General features: G+C 42.1%; 1 protein-coding gene across 2 annotated transcripts in view; it reads right to left on the minus strand.

Annotated features, from left to right (window-relative positions):
- Positions 1 to 16,355, minus strand: part of LOC132379917 (serine/threonine-protein kinase/endoribonuclease IRE1-like) — a 109,389-nt gene that overhangs the window by 38,915 nt on the left and 54,119 nt on the right. For both annotated transcript variants that reach the window (XM_059948268.1, XM_059948269.1), the window contains 5 exons: positions 10,739 to 10,772; positions 9,088 to 9,160; positions 5,585 to 5,657; positions 2,542 to 2,664; positions 71 to 172 (listed from right to left, as the gene is read on the minus strand). In XM_059948268.1, coding sequence (XP_059804251.1) covers positions 71 to 172; positions 2,542 to 2,664; positions 5,585 to 5,657; positions 9,088 to 9,160; positions 10,739 to 10,772 — 405 coding nt within the window. The remainder of the gene's footprint in view (positions 1 to 70; positions 173 to 2,541; positions 2,665 to 5,584; positions 5,658 to 9,087; positions 9,161 to 10,738; positions 10,773 to 16,355) is intronic.

The following is a 16,355-nucleotide window of genomic DNA, read 5'->3' on the forward strand; positions in this document are numbered from 1 at the left end:
TCCAAAAGTCCCTGTGGATCCCGATCCAGCGGCACTAGAATATGTAGCCACACAGTGAAAGCACTCTTACTGTATTCAGTGTCTTCATCCGGTAGGGTAGCAGAATAATCAAAGTAGGTGGCATTCCATCGCAGCTCTCGGTTCTTAGTATCATACATTGTGATCGTGTACTCTGAAAAAATCATCTGTGTTAGCATGCAATGACTCTTTCAGACAATCAAGTTTAAACTGAACTCAAAAATAAAGCTGTTTCCACCTACAACTGGTAGAGCAAGGACATTAAACTACATTTTATTCAGATTGCACCCGAGTTCCCTGATACAGCTGTATTCCTTGCTCCAACTGAACTAGGGCACTATTGAGTACATCTACAAGGAGCACTGCCTGTAGAAAGCAGCATCCATCATCAAAGACCCCACCACCCAGACCATGCCCCTTTCTCTCTACTACCATCAGGAGTTTGGGTCCCACACTGCCAGGTTCAGGAACAGTTATTGCTCTGTCACCATCAGGATCCTGAACTGGCATGGATAACTTCACTCAACTCAACACTGAACTGATTCCACAACCTACAGACTCACTTTTAAAGGACTCTTTACAACTTATGTTTACAGTATTATTTCTGATTTGCACAATTTGTCTTCTCTTGCACTTTGTTTGTTGGTGTTTGTTTATATGTAGTCTTTCATAAATCTATTACATTTTTTATTTTCCTATAAATGCCAGTGGGAAATGAATCACAGGTACTATATGGCAATATACATACTTTGATAATAAATTTTACTTTGAACTTTTAAGTTCTGAATGAAATGCACATCAATGCATCTCAGTTTCTCTTGCATATCACTTAATGACATCCCCCATTAAAAATAACAATTTTTTTTCAAGGCACGCTGTTTTCCTTCTTACCTGATAAATACCAACATCACTTTTCCACATTCCTCTCCAGTACCTGCCTAAAGTGAGCCTCAGCTTGAAGTTTTGGTCCCTTATTCCAGTCACATCACTGCTAGTATTCACCCTGACAACACAGGTTTTTCCCCGGAGGCTTCAGAAATATTAATCTTGCCTGCATTCCCCCTTCCTCAATCTGTTTAGTGCCGGTTCCTATGTGGTTGAGCAGATATAGAAGCTCAGGCAGCCACTAGAGGGAGCTGGAGTCACTCACATGGAGCAAAAATAATACAAAGCTTGTACAAGTACATGAGAAATGGGAGTCAGCGGCCAGTTGACTGCTAACCTTGCTCTGCCTGGGCAAATCTGTTATTTCTGTGGAAATCCCCTGCACCAATTCTAAAATATTTGATTCCCTTAGTACCTAAATAATCTGTTTTGAACATATTGAGCCTCTTGGGTTGAGAATTAAAAATTCAAATTTTAAAGTACATTTATTATCAAGGTACATATATATCACCATATACAACCCTGCGACTCATTTTCTTGCAGGCATACTCAATAAATCCAAAACCATAATAGAATCAATGAAATACCACACCAACAGGGCTGACGACCAGTGTGCAAAAGACATCAAACTGCAAAGACAAAGGGAAAGAAATAATAATAATAATAAATAAACAATACATTTCACGAACACGAGATGAAGAATCCTTGAAAGTGAGTCCATATGTTGTGGGAACAGTTCAACAATAGGGTTCACTCCAAAGATTCAAAATGTATCAGATTTCTTCTACTCTGAGTCCGGAACGATTGTCCTCCCATTTAATTTTGTGACCCCTAGTTTTAAACATCAGATTTCTTCTGAGTCCTGAATGATTGCTCCCCCCACTTTTATTTAATTTTCTGACCTTCGGTTTTATATATCAGAGCCAAAGAAAATATTAACTCCTCATCTACCTTATCAGTCTTTAAGAATGCTTTAAGAGGACCAGAATTATTGATCAAAAATATAACTGATTTCTTTTTCCACAAAAACTACTTGACTGCGAAGTTCTTCTAGCATTTCTGTTTCTGTCTCAAAAGAAATGTTGACATAAAGAAACATGTATGTACATACATTATGTGCATTTATACAGAAAGGTGCCAGAGAAAAGCCAGCAATTGCATGAAAGATCCCACCCACACTGCTTATGCACTCCCATCAAACAGGCAACTCTTAAAAACAGTTATTTCCCCAAGTCGTCAGGCTGATCAACACCTCCACCCATTAACTCACCCACACCACTACACACACATCACCTAGTTGTCATTTACATGCATATAATCAGTCTAAGTATATAACAGTGACTTGTACATCACTGACGATGTGGCACAGCGTGTCCTAGAATGTATCTCAGCATCATGAAGAATTATTATTTATCAGTCTTTGTCTGCTTATGTATAGTCTTTCTTAAAATTATATTGTATTTATTTATTTTCCTGTAAATGTTTGCAAGAAAATGAATCTCAAGGTAGTATATGACAACATATGTATTTGATAATAAATTTACTTTGAACTTTTGAATTACATCAGTTTGGCTTTATCTCTGAGGTGGTAAACACATGACAAAACATTTATAAAGTAAAACACCTACAGTATTTTACCTGTACGTCCGAGGTATAGCAGAGGTGTTGATGGACACATGCTCTCTGCAAAAGAAGCTGTTAAAGTCTGCTGCTTTACACCAGTTATCGGGTCCACAACGTACCAGATATCCTGTTTTTTTCCTGAGGACAGAATAAAACTGGCATATAATTAAAGACCAAAAGACACAGGAACAGAATTAGGGTACTTGTCCCATTGAATCTGCTCTGTTATTCGATCGTGACTAATTTACTTTCTCTCTCAACCCCATTCTCGGCAATGAATTCCACTAATTCATCCACCCTCTGGCTAAAGAAATTTCTCGTCTCTGTTCTAAAGAGACGTCCTTCTATTCTGAGGCTGTCCCCTCTGGTCCTGGACTCTGTTGCTATTGGAAACAGTAGCTTCTCTCCAGAGGGACAACTTTTTCTACACAGAGGATTCTGAGTAGGCGGAACGAGCTGCCAGAGGGCCTGCTGGAGGCAAGTACCAACACAACTATTCAAAGATATTTGAGCCAGTACATTGCTAGAAAAGGTTCAGAGAGATAGGGGCCAAGGGCAGCTAATGGGACTAGCAAACTGCATCATGACTATGAACACAAGAGATTCTGCAAATGCTGGAAAACCACAGCAAAACACACAAAATACTGGAGGAACTCAGGTCAGGCAGCATCGATAGAGAGGAATAAACAGTCAACGTTTCAGACCAAGGTCCTTCATCAGAATTAATGTAAAAGGATAAGATGATGAAATGGTGGTTTTGTGAGCTCTGATGTTTTAACATTCTTTTAATTCTTTCATCTTTTAATTTCACTTTGAACCCCACCTGCTGAAACAATTCTGTACCATAAATAAACATTTCCTAAATTCAGTAAAGAAGATATTTCTCACCGGCTTTATTTACTTATCAAAAACACCACCTGCAACCCCCATTTATAAAGTTTGTTCAGCTACAGCTGTGGAAATACTATTGCTAGTCTGCATTTGAACACAATCTCACAATCAGTAAACCACACTAATAAGGCTTTGTTAATAAAAGTATTTACTGTACCCGGTCTAATCAGATGTTTGACTATTTAACAGTAATTACTCAAATCGTCTCTTGCCAAGAACATCCTATAAATAGAATGCAGTCTGACTAAAAGAGTTTGAAAGTCAGATAACCTCATGATAAATGACAGATCAGGCCAAACCAAACTTCATTCATCTTCTCGAAATCTAAGATCTGGCAGCGTTTTTTAGAATTGTGTTCAACTTGCTGATAAAACGGAGTATCTTATCCTTCACAATTACCAAACGGCTTCAGCAACAAGAAATAAATTCCTTTCTATAAGACCATAAGGCATAGGAGCAGAATTAGGTTACTTGGCCCATCGAGTCTGCTCTACCATTCCATCTTGGTTGATTTATTATCTCTCTCAACCCTATTCTCCTGCCTTCTCCCTTTAACCTTTCACACTGACTAATCAAGAACCTATCAAACATACCACATGATGAAGCTTTCACAGACGCCTGTGGCAATGAATTCCACAAGTTCACCATTCTCTGGTTAAAGAAATTCCTACTCATCTCTGGTCTAAAGGGATTTCTATTCTGAGGCTGTGCTCTCTGGTCCAACTCTCCCAATAAAGAAAACATCTATTTATTTGGTTTTTGAGATACAGCACAGAACACACACTTCTGGCCCTTTGAGCCCCACCACCCAGCAATGCCCCGATTTAATCCTAGCCTAATCATGTGACAATTTAAAATGACCAATTAACCTACCAACCATAGGTCTTTGGAATGTGGGAGGAAACCCGAGCACCTGGAGGAAACCCACATGTTCACAGGAAGAATGTACAAACTCCAAACAGCAGTGGGGATTGAAACCAGCTCACCTGCACAGTAAAGCATTGTGCTAACCACGACACTCCTGTGCTGCCCTAATATTCTCTTGGTTGAGAACTTAAAGTTCCTAGATCAGTGGAATCTTGCTCTGCACAACCGTGTTATACTATCAGCCTTTTGGCTTTCTGTTTCTCTGATAGAGAGAATAAACCCACTTCCTAACTGGCAGTTTAAAGTCATTGAGTACAGTGTATCGGTGACAGACATCACTGTGGCTCCTGGACTCTAACAGCACTGTAACAGCATTGTCCTCTCCATCTCCAAAACCAAACCTTTTGTCAGAGATGCTGACCCTTATTGTCTCATACCTATCACAAATGTCCTCTCCTCCACTCACAGACACAATCCGGATGCATAAGACTACTGGAAGAATGTGGAAGCTTTAGAGAGGGTGCAGAGGAGATTTACCAGGATTCTGGCTAGACTAGAGAGCATGTCTAATGACGATAGGTTTGGTGAGCTAGGGCTTTCTCTTTGCAGTGAAGGAAGATGAGTTGACTTGATAGAGGTGTACAGATAGATTAAATAGATAGCCAGAGAAAGCAATGGCTAATATGAAGCAGGCATAATTTTAAGGTGATTGGAGGGTATAGAAGGGTCGTCAGAGGAATATTCCCCATAGCGAGTGTTAGGTCCATGAAATGCACTCCCAGGACTAGTGGTGGAGGTAGACATGTCTGAATTATGAGAAGAAACTAGAACACCAGGACGAAACCCATGCAGTCATGGGAGAACGCACAAACTACTTACAGACAGTGGCAGAATTGAACCTGGGTCGCTGGCACTGTAATAACATTATGCTTGGGTGTCATGGTGGCATGTCGGTTAGTGTAACACTATTACAGCTCCGGTCAGAGTTCAGAGTTCAATTCCAATGTCACCCATAACGAGTTTGTACATTCTTCCCCGTGAGTGTGTGGGTTTCTTCTGGGTGCTCCGGTTTCCTTGCACATTCCAAATCCATACTGGTTCATAGGATAGCAGGTTATTGTAAATTCTCCTGTGATCATGCTATGGTTAAATAGGGGGATTGCTGGCTGAGCACAGCTCACTGGGCTGGAAGAACCTGTTCCATGCTGTATCTCTAATTAAGTAAGATTATATTTTGCAATTACACTGCAAATAAGGAGAATCACATTCTAATAATACTGAACAGATAACACTCACTCACCCATGTACAGTATACCATCAGAACTTCGGCAAGGTGACGCCTGAACCAACTCAGGAATTGTGAATGGAAGTTTCTGTGTAAGAGAACAGACGGTTTCAGTACAGATACAAAAACTAAAAATATGTTGCAGTGTACAATGATAGAACAAAAGGAAGTGCATCATAGAAAGAAAGCATGCAGTGAAACCAGCCAGCTTACTCCATGTATGCTCGTGACTCCGTGGCCAGATTCTGGTCTAACCCCATCTATACATGTTTGCAGATGATACCATTGCAGTAGGGCAGATGTCACATAACAAAATGAAGCACAGGAAGATAGAGAGCCTGGTGACATTGTGTCACGCCAACAGCCTTTCCTTCAATGTCAGCAAAACAAAACAGCTGGATTTTAGAAAGGGGTGGATCACACACCCCTCTATATATTGAAGGTGCTGAGGTGAAGAGAGTTGAAAGCTTCCAGCTCCTGGATGTAAATATCACTAGTAGCTTGCCCTGGTACAATTGCGAAGACAGCAGGGCCAAGATAGCTATTGCTGGTTGGATTTCAGATGGTAATGAGGAGGCGTACAGGAGCAAGATAGATCAATATAGTAGTGTTACAGCAACAACCTTGCGCTCAACATCAGTTAGACCAAGGAATTGATTGTGGACTTTAGGAAGGGGAAGTCAAGGAAACACACACCAGTCCTCATCGAGGTATCAGCAGTGGACAGGGTGTGCAGTTTCAAGTTCCTGGGTGTCAACATCTCTGAGGATCTCTCCTGGGGCCCAACATACTAATGCAATTGCAAAGAAGCCATGACAGCAGTTATATTTCATTAGGAGTTTGAAAAGAATTGGTACATCACCGAAGATACTTGCAAATTTCTACAATTGCACCATGGAGAGCATTCTAACTGATTGCATCATCATCATCTGGTATGGAGGGGCCACTGCACAGGATTGGGAAAAGCTGCAGAAAGTTGTAAGCTAAGCCAGCTCCATCATGGATATGAGCCTCCCCAACATTCAGGACACCATCAAAAGGTGATGTCTCAAAAAGGCAGCATCCATCATTAAGGATCCACCCCCACGCCCATCACCCAGGACATGCTCTCTTCTCATTGCTACCATCAAGGAGGTGGTACAGGAGCCTGAAGACACACACTCAACAGTTCAGGAACAGCTTCTTCCCCTCTATTATCAGATTTCTGAATGGACAATGAACTCATGAATACTTCCTCAGTATTTTTCCCTCTCTTTTTGCACTAATTTATTTTTTTAACATATACTTATTGTAATTTATAGTTTTTTTAATTACTATTTCTTGCAATGTTCTGCTGCTGCAAAACGACAACTTTCATGACATATGCTGGTGATATTAAACCTGATTCTGATTCTCAACAACACCTTGGAATATTAAAGAAATTGGCATATCCCTCCAGCATGGAAAACATGTTGTCTGTATGTATAGCTTAGAATGACAACTTCTCTGCCCAACACTTCTGGGTTGTGGACACAGCTCAGCACATCACGGAAACCAGCCTCTCTTGCTTGAACACTATCTACACTTCCCGCTACATCAGGAAAGCACCCAATATAAACCAAAGACCCACAAACACCCTGGACATTCTTCCCTCTACCTCCTTCCTTTGGGCAGAAGATACAAAAGCTTGAAAACACACATTGCCAGGCTCAAGGACAACTTCTAACCTGTTAATATAAAATTCTTGATTGGACCTCTTGTATGTTAAAGATAATCTCTTGAATTCAGAGTCCATTCTGTCAGAGCCCTTTCACTATATTGTCTACCAGCACTGCACTTTCTCCATAATTACGCTCTGCATCCTGATGCTGCTTTTCCCTAGTACTTATCAATATCAGGTTTATTATCAGTGATATATGTCATGAAATTTGTTGTTTTAAGATCATAGGGTATAGGAGCATAATTAGGTCACTTAGCCCATTGAGTCTGCTCCGCCATTTCACCATGGCTTATCCATTTTCCCTCTCAGCTCCAAACTCCTGCCTTCTCCCCATACAAGACCATAAGAGATAGGAACAGAATTAGACCATCTGGCCCATCAAGTCTGCTTCACCATTCAGGCATGGCTGATACTTTTTTTCTATCTGTTCCTCAACCCCAGTTCTTGGACTTCTCCCCGTAACCTTTGATGCCATGTCCAATCAAGAACCTATCAACCTCTTTGCCTTAAATACATCCAATGACCTGCCCTCCACAGCTGTATGTGGCAACATATTCCACAAATTCACCACCCTCTGGCTAAAGAAATTTCTCCTCATCTGTTTTGAAAGGACGCCCCTCTATCCTGAGGCTGTGCCCTCTTGTCCTAGACTCTCTCACTATGAAAAACATTCTTTCCACAACTACTCTTTCTAGGCCTTTCAACATCCCCCCCCCCCGCCCCCCAAGTCATTACTAATCAAGAATCTATCAACTTCGACCTCAAATATACCCAATGACTTGGCTTCCACAGCCATCTGTGGCAACAAATTCCACAGATTCACCATTCTCTGGCTAAAGAAAAATCCTCCTTATCTCTGTTCTAAAAGGATGCCCATCTATTTTGAGGCTGTGCCCTCTGGACTTAGACTCTCCCACCGTAGGAAACATCATCTCCACATCCACTCAGTCAAGGCCTTTCAACATTCAATAGGTTTCAATGAGGTCACTCCTCATTCTTCTGAATTCCAGTGAGTTGAGGCTCAGAGCCATCAAACACTCAAATGTAATCAAAAATGTTTGTGGCAGAAAAAAGAGTGCAAAACAATAAAAAATAAAATCAATAAACATTGCAGAAAAGGAATAGTGAGGTAATGTTCCTGAGTCCATGCACCATTCAGAAATCTGATGGCATTTGACTGAAATTATATGTATGGATGGCGTACAAGACAATGATTTTCACTACCATAAGAGATTCTGCAGATTCTGGTAATCTTGAACAACATACACTAAATGTTGGAGGAACTCGGCAGGTCAGGCAGTGTCTATGGAGGGGAATAAACAGTAGATGTTTCAGGCTGAGGCCTTTCATAAAGACTCACAATTGTCACATACACTGAAAAGATATTCACTGTATCTCAGTATACGTGACAACAGTGAAACAAGTACCCATTAGATCACACTCCTGCTATAACTGGAACACTAAGCACCAGTCATAGCAATTTACCTCAGGAGCCAGGACAAAGCACTTCACTTGTTTATGAAGGAACATCCTATCCTCCTAATACATCTCACAAAGATCTCAAACCATTATATAATATCAACAAGTGTATGAGAAAGCAACTTTCCTTCTTGCCAATTTATAGCTAAATATTGAACACATAAAACAGATTTCTTATTTTCCAGCACTGACATCATTCACTTAGCATTCTCTAAAGCTAAGAAGGTTATGATAGACGTGGTAAACTGTTTATTGGAATTCAAGTGCATTATTACACAATATAAAAACGATTTTAGACAGACACACAAAATCATAGAGGCTTATGAAAGCACGAACTTACAGTCAGTCCTTCATTGTTCTTCCCTCCCAGTGTATAAAGGCTGCCATCATTCGGATCAGGAAGAAATGCCGGCCTGCACAAACAAAACAAACACTTGGCAACGGCATTCCAAATTATGGGGAATTGGGAAGTACCTGCTTCGACTGGGTCCCATAACCACAGATGCGCAGGCAGGTAGCAAGAACCTAGTGTGGCAACACTGACATTACAGAATGTAGAGCTTAGAGGGAGTACTTTCTCGCAATTAGATTATGTCAACCTTGTCCGCATATAGTCATTCTGAAGAAACCACAAAGAACAAAAGGTGCAATATGGTTCAAAGGTCAAGTTCAATGCAGGGAGGTGTATACAATATACATCCTGAAATGCCTTTTCTTTGCAAAACATCCACGAAAAGATAAGTGCCCCAAAGAATGAATGACAATTAAACATGAGAACCCCAAAGGTGTTGAACTTTCCATATTCTAGAATATGCCACAAGCATTGAGGTGGTAATACTGTATATACCGCAGAGGAGTGTGGGAATCCTGCTTTCATGGACAATATGGGCGTAACAAGACTGTACACTATTATCATACAGTCAAAAGTTTGGAATTAAAACAAACTTCTGAAACACAATAATCCATGCAGGTCTACAAAAGCACCGTGCTTCTTTGCAGATAATTTGAGGAGCAATTATGGATAGTTTAGCTCCAACACCCTACAGGCAACTGGAGGTCACAAACATTGCATCAGTCAATTTATTGTGCCTGAATTCTCTGGCATCAACAATGGGCTCTTCAGTGAAGCTGTATATGCACTTGAACGGAGAAATGTTATCAGTAAATTTCTCAGGGGCATTGGTCAAAATTAAAATAGGTTGTGCATTTAGCTGATTGGAAAAGCACAAGGTTGCCTGGGATCCTGTTCAATGAAAATTTGATGTTATTGAACCATCCCACAGATAAATGTGTTTCCTGCGCACATATTAATGGAGAAATGTTGCTCAAGTACCTGCACAGCAAAGAACACAGAAACAAGATTAAACAAATTCTAAAGAAGTTCAAAAGGACAGATTTTTAAAATGGCTTTTGTAGGACAAGATTTAGTAAGCGTTCATGTTATTACCTTATAATCCAAAGAATTTAACCATGAAACTGCTAGTAATTTGTGTAAACTTAATTGGCTCTTCATGGAGAAAAATCAATACATTGCAGCTTAAACTCTGTGTTGTTCATTCTTAGTTGACCTTTGAAGTGGTCTTGTAACTACTGAAATGAAGTTAAATTGCAGTGGAAAGATAGGATGCCTATCATCAACCTCTCTGGATAATCACTGGCTGTCCTGTCACATCCGCATCACAAAATTACCAATAGGATTGAATTTCAGAGAAGAACTGAGGATAAAGAAGGAGACTTCACTTAGTAGAATTCAAAAACACACAAGATTCTGCGATGCTGGAAATCCAGAGTAACACACACAAAATACCAGAGAGACTCAGCAGGTCAGGAGCATCCATGGAGAGGAGCGAAGTGTCAATGTTCTGGGCCGAATCGCTAAAATCTTCAACAGGGTGAACCAAGAAATGGCAGCACAATGATTCATAATTCCATCCCTAGTGATAGTCTATACTTTGTATATTAGATGTGAACATACAACAGCAGAAACTTACTCAGTTAGATGAATAGGCACTTGAAGCACAGGATCTGCAAAGGACAAACAGAAAGGTGAGTTTGCTTAAAATCACAAATTGCAAAAAAACACAAAAAGACTAAGGAAAATTATTAAACGATTTCGAACATCTGGCATACTTGATCTTGAGGCAGAAACTTTTGAAAAAGCATAGAAACTACAAATCTCCAGACCCTTTTCCATATCCAGGAAATTATTCAGAATAGATGCTTTTACTAATAGATTTTTATTAATCAATGTTAGTGAAAGGAAATATACTTACAATTCATGGAAAATTTAGTGCCATAGATGTAAAATTATACTCAGGGTAACATAAGTGTCAAAAGTATTTAGTTTATTTTAGCATCATTTTTGCCTGCAGGGCACAAATCCTCTTGCAATGCCATACATCAGAATAATCAGGCGAGGAGGAAGATTTGCCCAGCTTTGGATCTCATGATAAAATCCTTACAAAGGACTGCTGAGAGGATCACTGGGGTCTCTCTTCCACCCACCTGATATTTATCAGGAGGGGGGAGAAATTAGTGGAAGTTAGAAGTTGACACTCATGCCATCAGATTGAAGGCTACCCCTTCCGGAATATTTCTTCAACCTGAAAGTGGTCTCACTGTGGCTGTAGAGGAGGCTACAGACCGACATGAGGTATAGAATTGAAATGAGAGGCCACAGAGAAAACACGCCTTTTGTGGTGGGCAGAATGAAGATGCTGAATGAAGTACATAAAACACTATTTTTCTCAATGTGAGGAAAGTTACTCAGAACACAGTTAAACAAAGATAAAGAAAGAAATTCAGTAACAGGCATTATGCAGTAATAACCAAGTTAAAATCCTATCCATCAGAACAGTACATCTACTAGATACATCAAGGGTCTATTATATCAAATTGGATGAAGATCATCATGAGTTCAACAGGTCATTGTTAGGATACAGTCCAGGCATTCAATAGACAGAGCCTGATACAATAGGTCATCTGAAGGAAGAGGTCTGCTGATGTTTAGAGAGTTGGGAATCAATATACAACAATGATTAGATATGAGAGTAAATACTCTTAGTGATCAATTCAACTCATTAGGATTTTTGCTTTTCATTTACACTAGAATCATTAAATATAATTTTTATTTTAAAAAGTACTATTTCCTGCTTAAACTTGGCCAAAATCAATTAAAATATGTCATATATATATAAAATATAAATTATATACAAATATAAATGAATAGGGATTGGCTAAGAAGGGGAGGAGGGGCATTAACGGAAGTTAGAGAAATCAGTGTTCATGCCATCAGGTTGGAGGCTACCCAGCCAGTATATACGATGTTGTTCCTCCAACCTGAGTGTGGATTCATCTTTACAGTACAGGAGGCTATGGATAGACATATCAGAATGGGAATGGGGCATGGAATTAAAATGTGTGGCCACTGGGAGATCCTGCTTCCTCTGGCGGACAGAGTGTAGGTGTTCAGCGAAACGGTCTCTCAGTCTGCGTCTGGTGTCACCAACATAGAGAAGGTCACACCAGGAGCACTGGACACAGTATATCACACCAGCCGACTCACAGGTGAAGTGTTGCCTCACCTGGATAGACTGTCTGGGGCCCTGAATGGTGGTGAGGGAGGAAGTGTAAGGGCAGGTGTAGCACTTGTTCTGCTTAGAAGGGTAAGTGCCAAGAGGGAGATCAGTGGGAAGGGATGGGGGGGGGGGGATGAATGTACAAGGGAGTTTCATAGGGAGCAATCCCTGTGGAAAGAAGAAAGGGGGGGAGGGAAAGATGTGCTTGGTGGTGGGATCTCGTTGGAGATGGCGGAAGTTATAGAGAATTATATGTTGGACACAGAGGTTGGTGGGGTGGTGGGAGTATGGGTTGAGAGCAGATGTGTGTGAAATAGGAGATATGCGTTTGAGAGCAGAGTTGGTGGTGGAGGAAGGGAAGCCCCTTTGTTTAAAAAAGGAAGACATCTCCTTTGTCCTAGAATGAAATCATAACTTTGGGTTGAGAGAGAATGCCAACATGGATTGTGTCTGGTAATTGAAAAGAGAAAAAAAGAATTCACAAATGGAATAAATTACTTCCAAAATCTCCAAATTAAAGGAAATACTCTAAAATCTTCAAAACATTTCTGAATCATATCCGCTTCTGTTACAAATGTGCCACAACTCTGAGGGTACAAAGTAGCCCCCTCCTTTTTGAGAATCGTAAGATCGCTATTAATTCAGGTCTGGGACCCAGGAAATGAGAGAGAGACATGCAGAATCCACAAGGATTTGGAATGCGCCCTGGCCCCCAGAAAGGCGGAACCATTGATAACGGCTATTGTCTCTTGGAGACGAAATTGTGTATTGAGTACTGTACTATTCATTGAAGCCCTCAGGGAATGACCAGAGGGGGCTGGTTGAGGGATTGCATCATTCCAACATGATTGACATCTGAGACCCCGTGAGTAAGGATAAAAGAGGGTCTGGGAAACAACTCCTTTAGACGCACCAGGAGAAACGCTAGAAATCCCGTGACAGCGTTATAATAGCGACAGCCGGTGGGGACTCATGTGTGTGTGTGTCCATCCTTGCCCGGATGACGAGTCTTCCACGGAACGGCTTAGCTAAAGGACCAGCTACACAAATGGAACTCTCGAAGGATCGACATCATAAAAAGGAAAAAGCTGGCAAGTTTCTAAAATCTCTCTCTTGACTCCAACCAAAGGCTGCAGCCTGAATGAACTAAGTGACTTTGATATTTCCATCGGACAATACATTATCCCCTAGACAACGATAGAGCTTATTTCTTATTGATTATCATTATACCCGCACCTTTACATTTAGTATTGATGATGTGTAGTATCTGTATGTTTGCACTGATATTATTTTTGTGTATTTTTACCAATAAATACTGTTAAAAATAGTACCATCAGACTTCAACAGACCTCGCTATCTTTGCTGGTAAGTGACCCAGTTACGGGGTTCGTAACACCTCCCACACTACAATCAAAATCAGAAATGAACAATCGTTCAAAAAAAAAGCATGACAGTGTCATGCTACTTGAGTGTGAATTTATTTTTCTACAAAGCATGGCAGGGAAATAACATAACAAGCACAGAAGATACTTAAACACAAGAGAATATGCAGCTACTGGAAACACCCCCCCCCGCCCCCCGAAGAACTCAGCAGGACAGGCAGCAGATAATTGTCTGTAGATAAATCACTGCATATGGAGCATATGGAACATGAAACAGAACACAGATTATATGGAAGAGCATCAATAACAATTTTCTTTGAACCATGAATTAGTCAACTACTTATGATCACAAAGGAATATAATGATCCTTATTTATATTTTTCAAATCCCAGATCAATCGTGCCTCATAAGCATTACTTGATCCAACGTTCAAATATTGCAGTACGTTTCAGAACCACAGGGCTCAAATCACCAATTTATATAATCCCTTTTCTTCAAGTCAAATCCTCCCTACTGTGATACTTGGGCTGGTGTAAATGTAGTTCAAGCAGTTAACAGGATAGGTAATTCATATTTTGGTCAGGAAATGTAGAGAAGGTCAGAGACCAAAGTCAGCAAGTCTGGAGATGGAGGCCTGAAGGTTGATTGTATGAGTCTGAACTAGGGACTGGAGGTTGGAGGCCTGAAGGTCGAGTGTACGAGTCTGAACTAGGGACTGGAGGTTGGAGGCCTGAAGGTCGAGTGTACGAGTCTGAACTAGGGACTGGAGGTTGAAGGACTGAAGGTCGAGTGGACGAGTCTGAACTAGGGACTGGAGGTTGGAGGACTGAAGGACGATTGTACGAGTCTGAACTAGGGACTGGAGGTTGGAGGACTGAAGGTTGATTGTACGAGTCTGAACTAGGGACTGGAGGTTGGAGGCCTGAAGGTCGAGTGTACGAGTCTGAACTAGGGACTGGAGGTTGGAGGCCTGAAGGTCGAGTGTACGAGTCTGAACTAGGGACTGGAGGTTGGAGGCCTGAAGGTCGAGTGGACGAGTCTGAACTAGGGACTGGAGGTTGGAGGCCTGAAGGTTGAGTGGACGAGTCTGAACTAGGGACTGGAGGTTGGAGGACTGAAGGACGATTGTACGAGTCTGAACTAGGGACTGGAGGTTGGAGGCCTGAAGGTCGAGTGTACGAGTCTGAACTAGGGACTGGAGGTTGGAGGCCTGAAGGACGATTGTACGAGTCTGAACTAGGGACTGGAGGTTGGAGGCCTGAAGGACGATTGTACGAGTCTGAACTAGGGACTGGAGGTTGGAGGCCTGAAGGTCGAGTGGACGAGTCTGAACTAGGGACTGGAGGTTGGAGGCCTGAAGGTCGAGTGGACGAGTCTGAACTAGGGACTGGAGGTTGGAGGCCTGAAGGTCGAGTGTACGAGTCTGAACTAGGGACTGGAGGTTGGAGGCCTGAAGGTCGAGTGGACGAGTCTGAACTAGGGACTGGAGGTTGGAGGCCTGAAGGTCGAGTGTACGAGTCTGAACTAGGGACTGGAGGTTGGAGGCCTGAAGGTCGAGTGGACGAGTCTGAACGAGGGACTGGAGGTTGGAGGCCTGAAGGTCGAGTGGACGAGTCTGAACTAGGGACTGGAGGTTGGAGGCCTGAAGGTCGAGTGGACGAGTCTGAACTAGGGACTGGAGGTTGGAGGCCTGAAGGTCGAGTGGACGAGTCTGAACTAGGGACTGGAGGTTGGAGGCCTGAAGGTCGAGTGGACGAGTCTGAACTAGGGACTGGAGGTTGGAGGCCTGAAGGTCGAGTGTACGAGTCTGAACTAGGGACTGGAGGTTGGAGGCCTGAAGGACGATTGTACGAGTCTGAACTAGGGACTGGAGGTTGGAGGCCTGAAGGTTGATTGTACGAGTCTGAACTAGGGACTGGAGGTTGGAGGCCTGAAGGTCGAGTGGACGAGTCTGAACTAGGGACTGGAGGTTGGAGGCCTGAAGGTCGAGTGGACGAGTCTGAACTAGGGACTGGAGGTTGGAGGCCTGAAGGTCGAGTGTACGGGTCTGAACTAGGGACTGGAGGTTGGAGGCCTGAAGGTCGAGTGTACGAGTCTGAACTAGGGACTGGAGGTTGGAGGCCTGAAGATCGAGTGGACGAGTCTGAACGAGGGACTGGAGGTTGGAGGCCTGAAGGTCGAGTGTACGAGTCTGAACTAGGGACTGGAGGTTGGAGGCCTGACATCTGCAAGACAGATTCCGAAGCCATGGATTGGAAGCTAAGAAGCTGACTGTGTCTGTGAGGGGGTGTGAAAGGGTCTTGTTTTGCTGTTTTGTTCTGTTGTTCTTGCTGCCCATGTTGTTCTGCTGAACATTGTGGGCATCCTATGCTGGTACCGGAATGTGTGGTGACACTTGTGGGCTGCCCCCAGCACATCTTTGTAAGGCAAACAACTCATTTCAATGTACAGTACATGTGATAAATAAATCTGAATCTGAGGCTCTAACTCCTCCCCAACTTCACTCCTGATTACCCTCATTCCAGGTAGGAAGATTGGGTGCTGGGGAATGCAGGGACACCATATAAATTTACTCATGGAGTCCTACAGTTTGTAAACAGGCCTTTTGCCCCATCAAGTCTGTGACAACTGTGAACCTTTCTGTTTCA

The sequence above is a fragment of the Hypanus sabinus genome, chromosome 23 (genome assembly GCF_030144855.1).
Source record: "Hypanus sabinus isolate sHypSab1 chromosome 23, sHypSab1.hap1, whole genome shotgun sequence".
In the NCBI taxonomy this organism is placed as follows: Eukaryota; Metazoa; Chordata; class Chondrichthyes; order Myliobatiformes; family Dasyatidae; genus Hypanus; species Hypanus sabinus.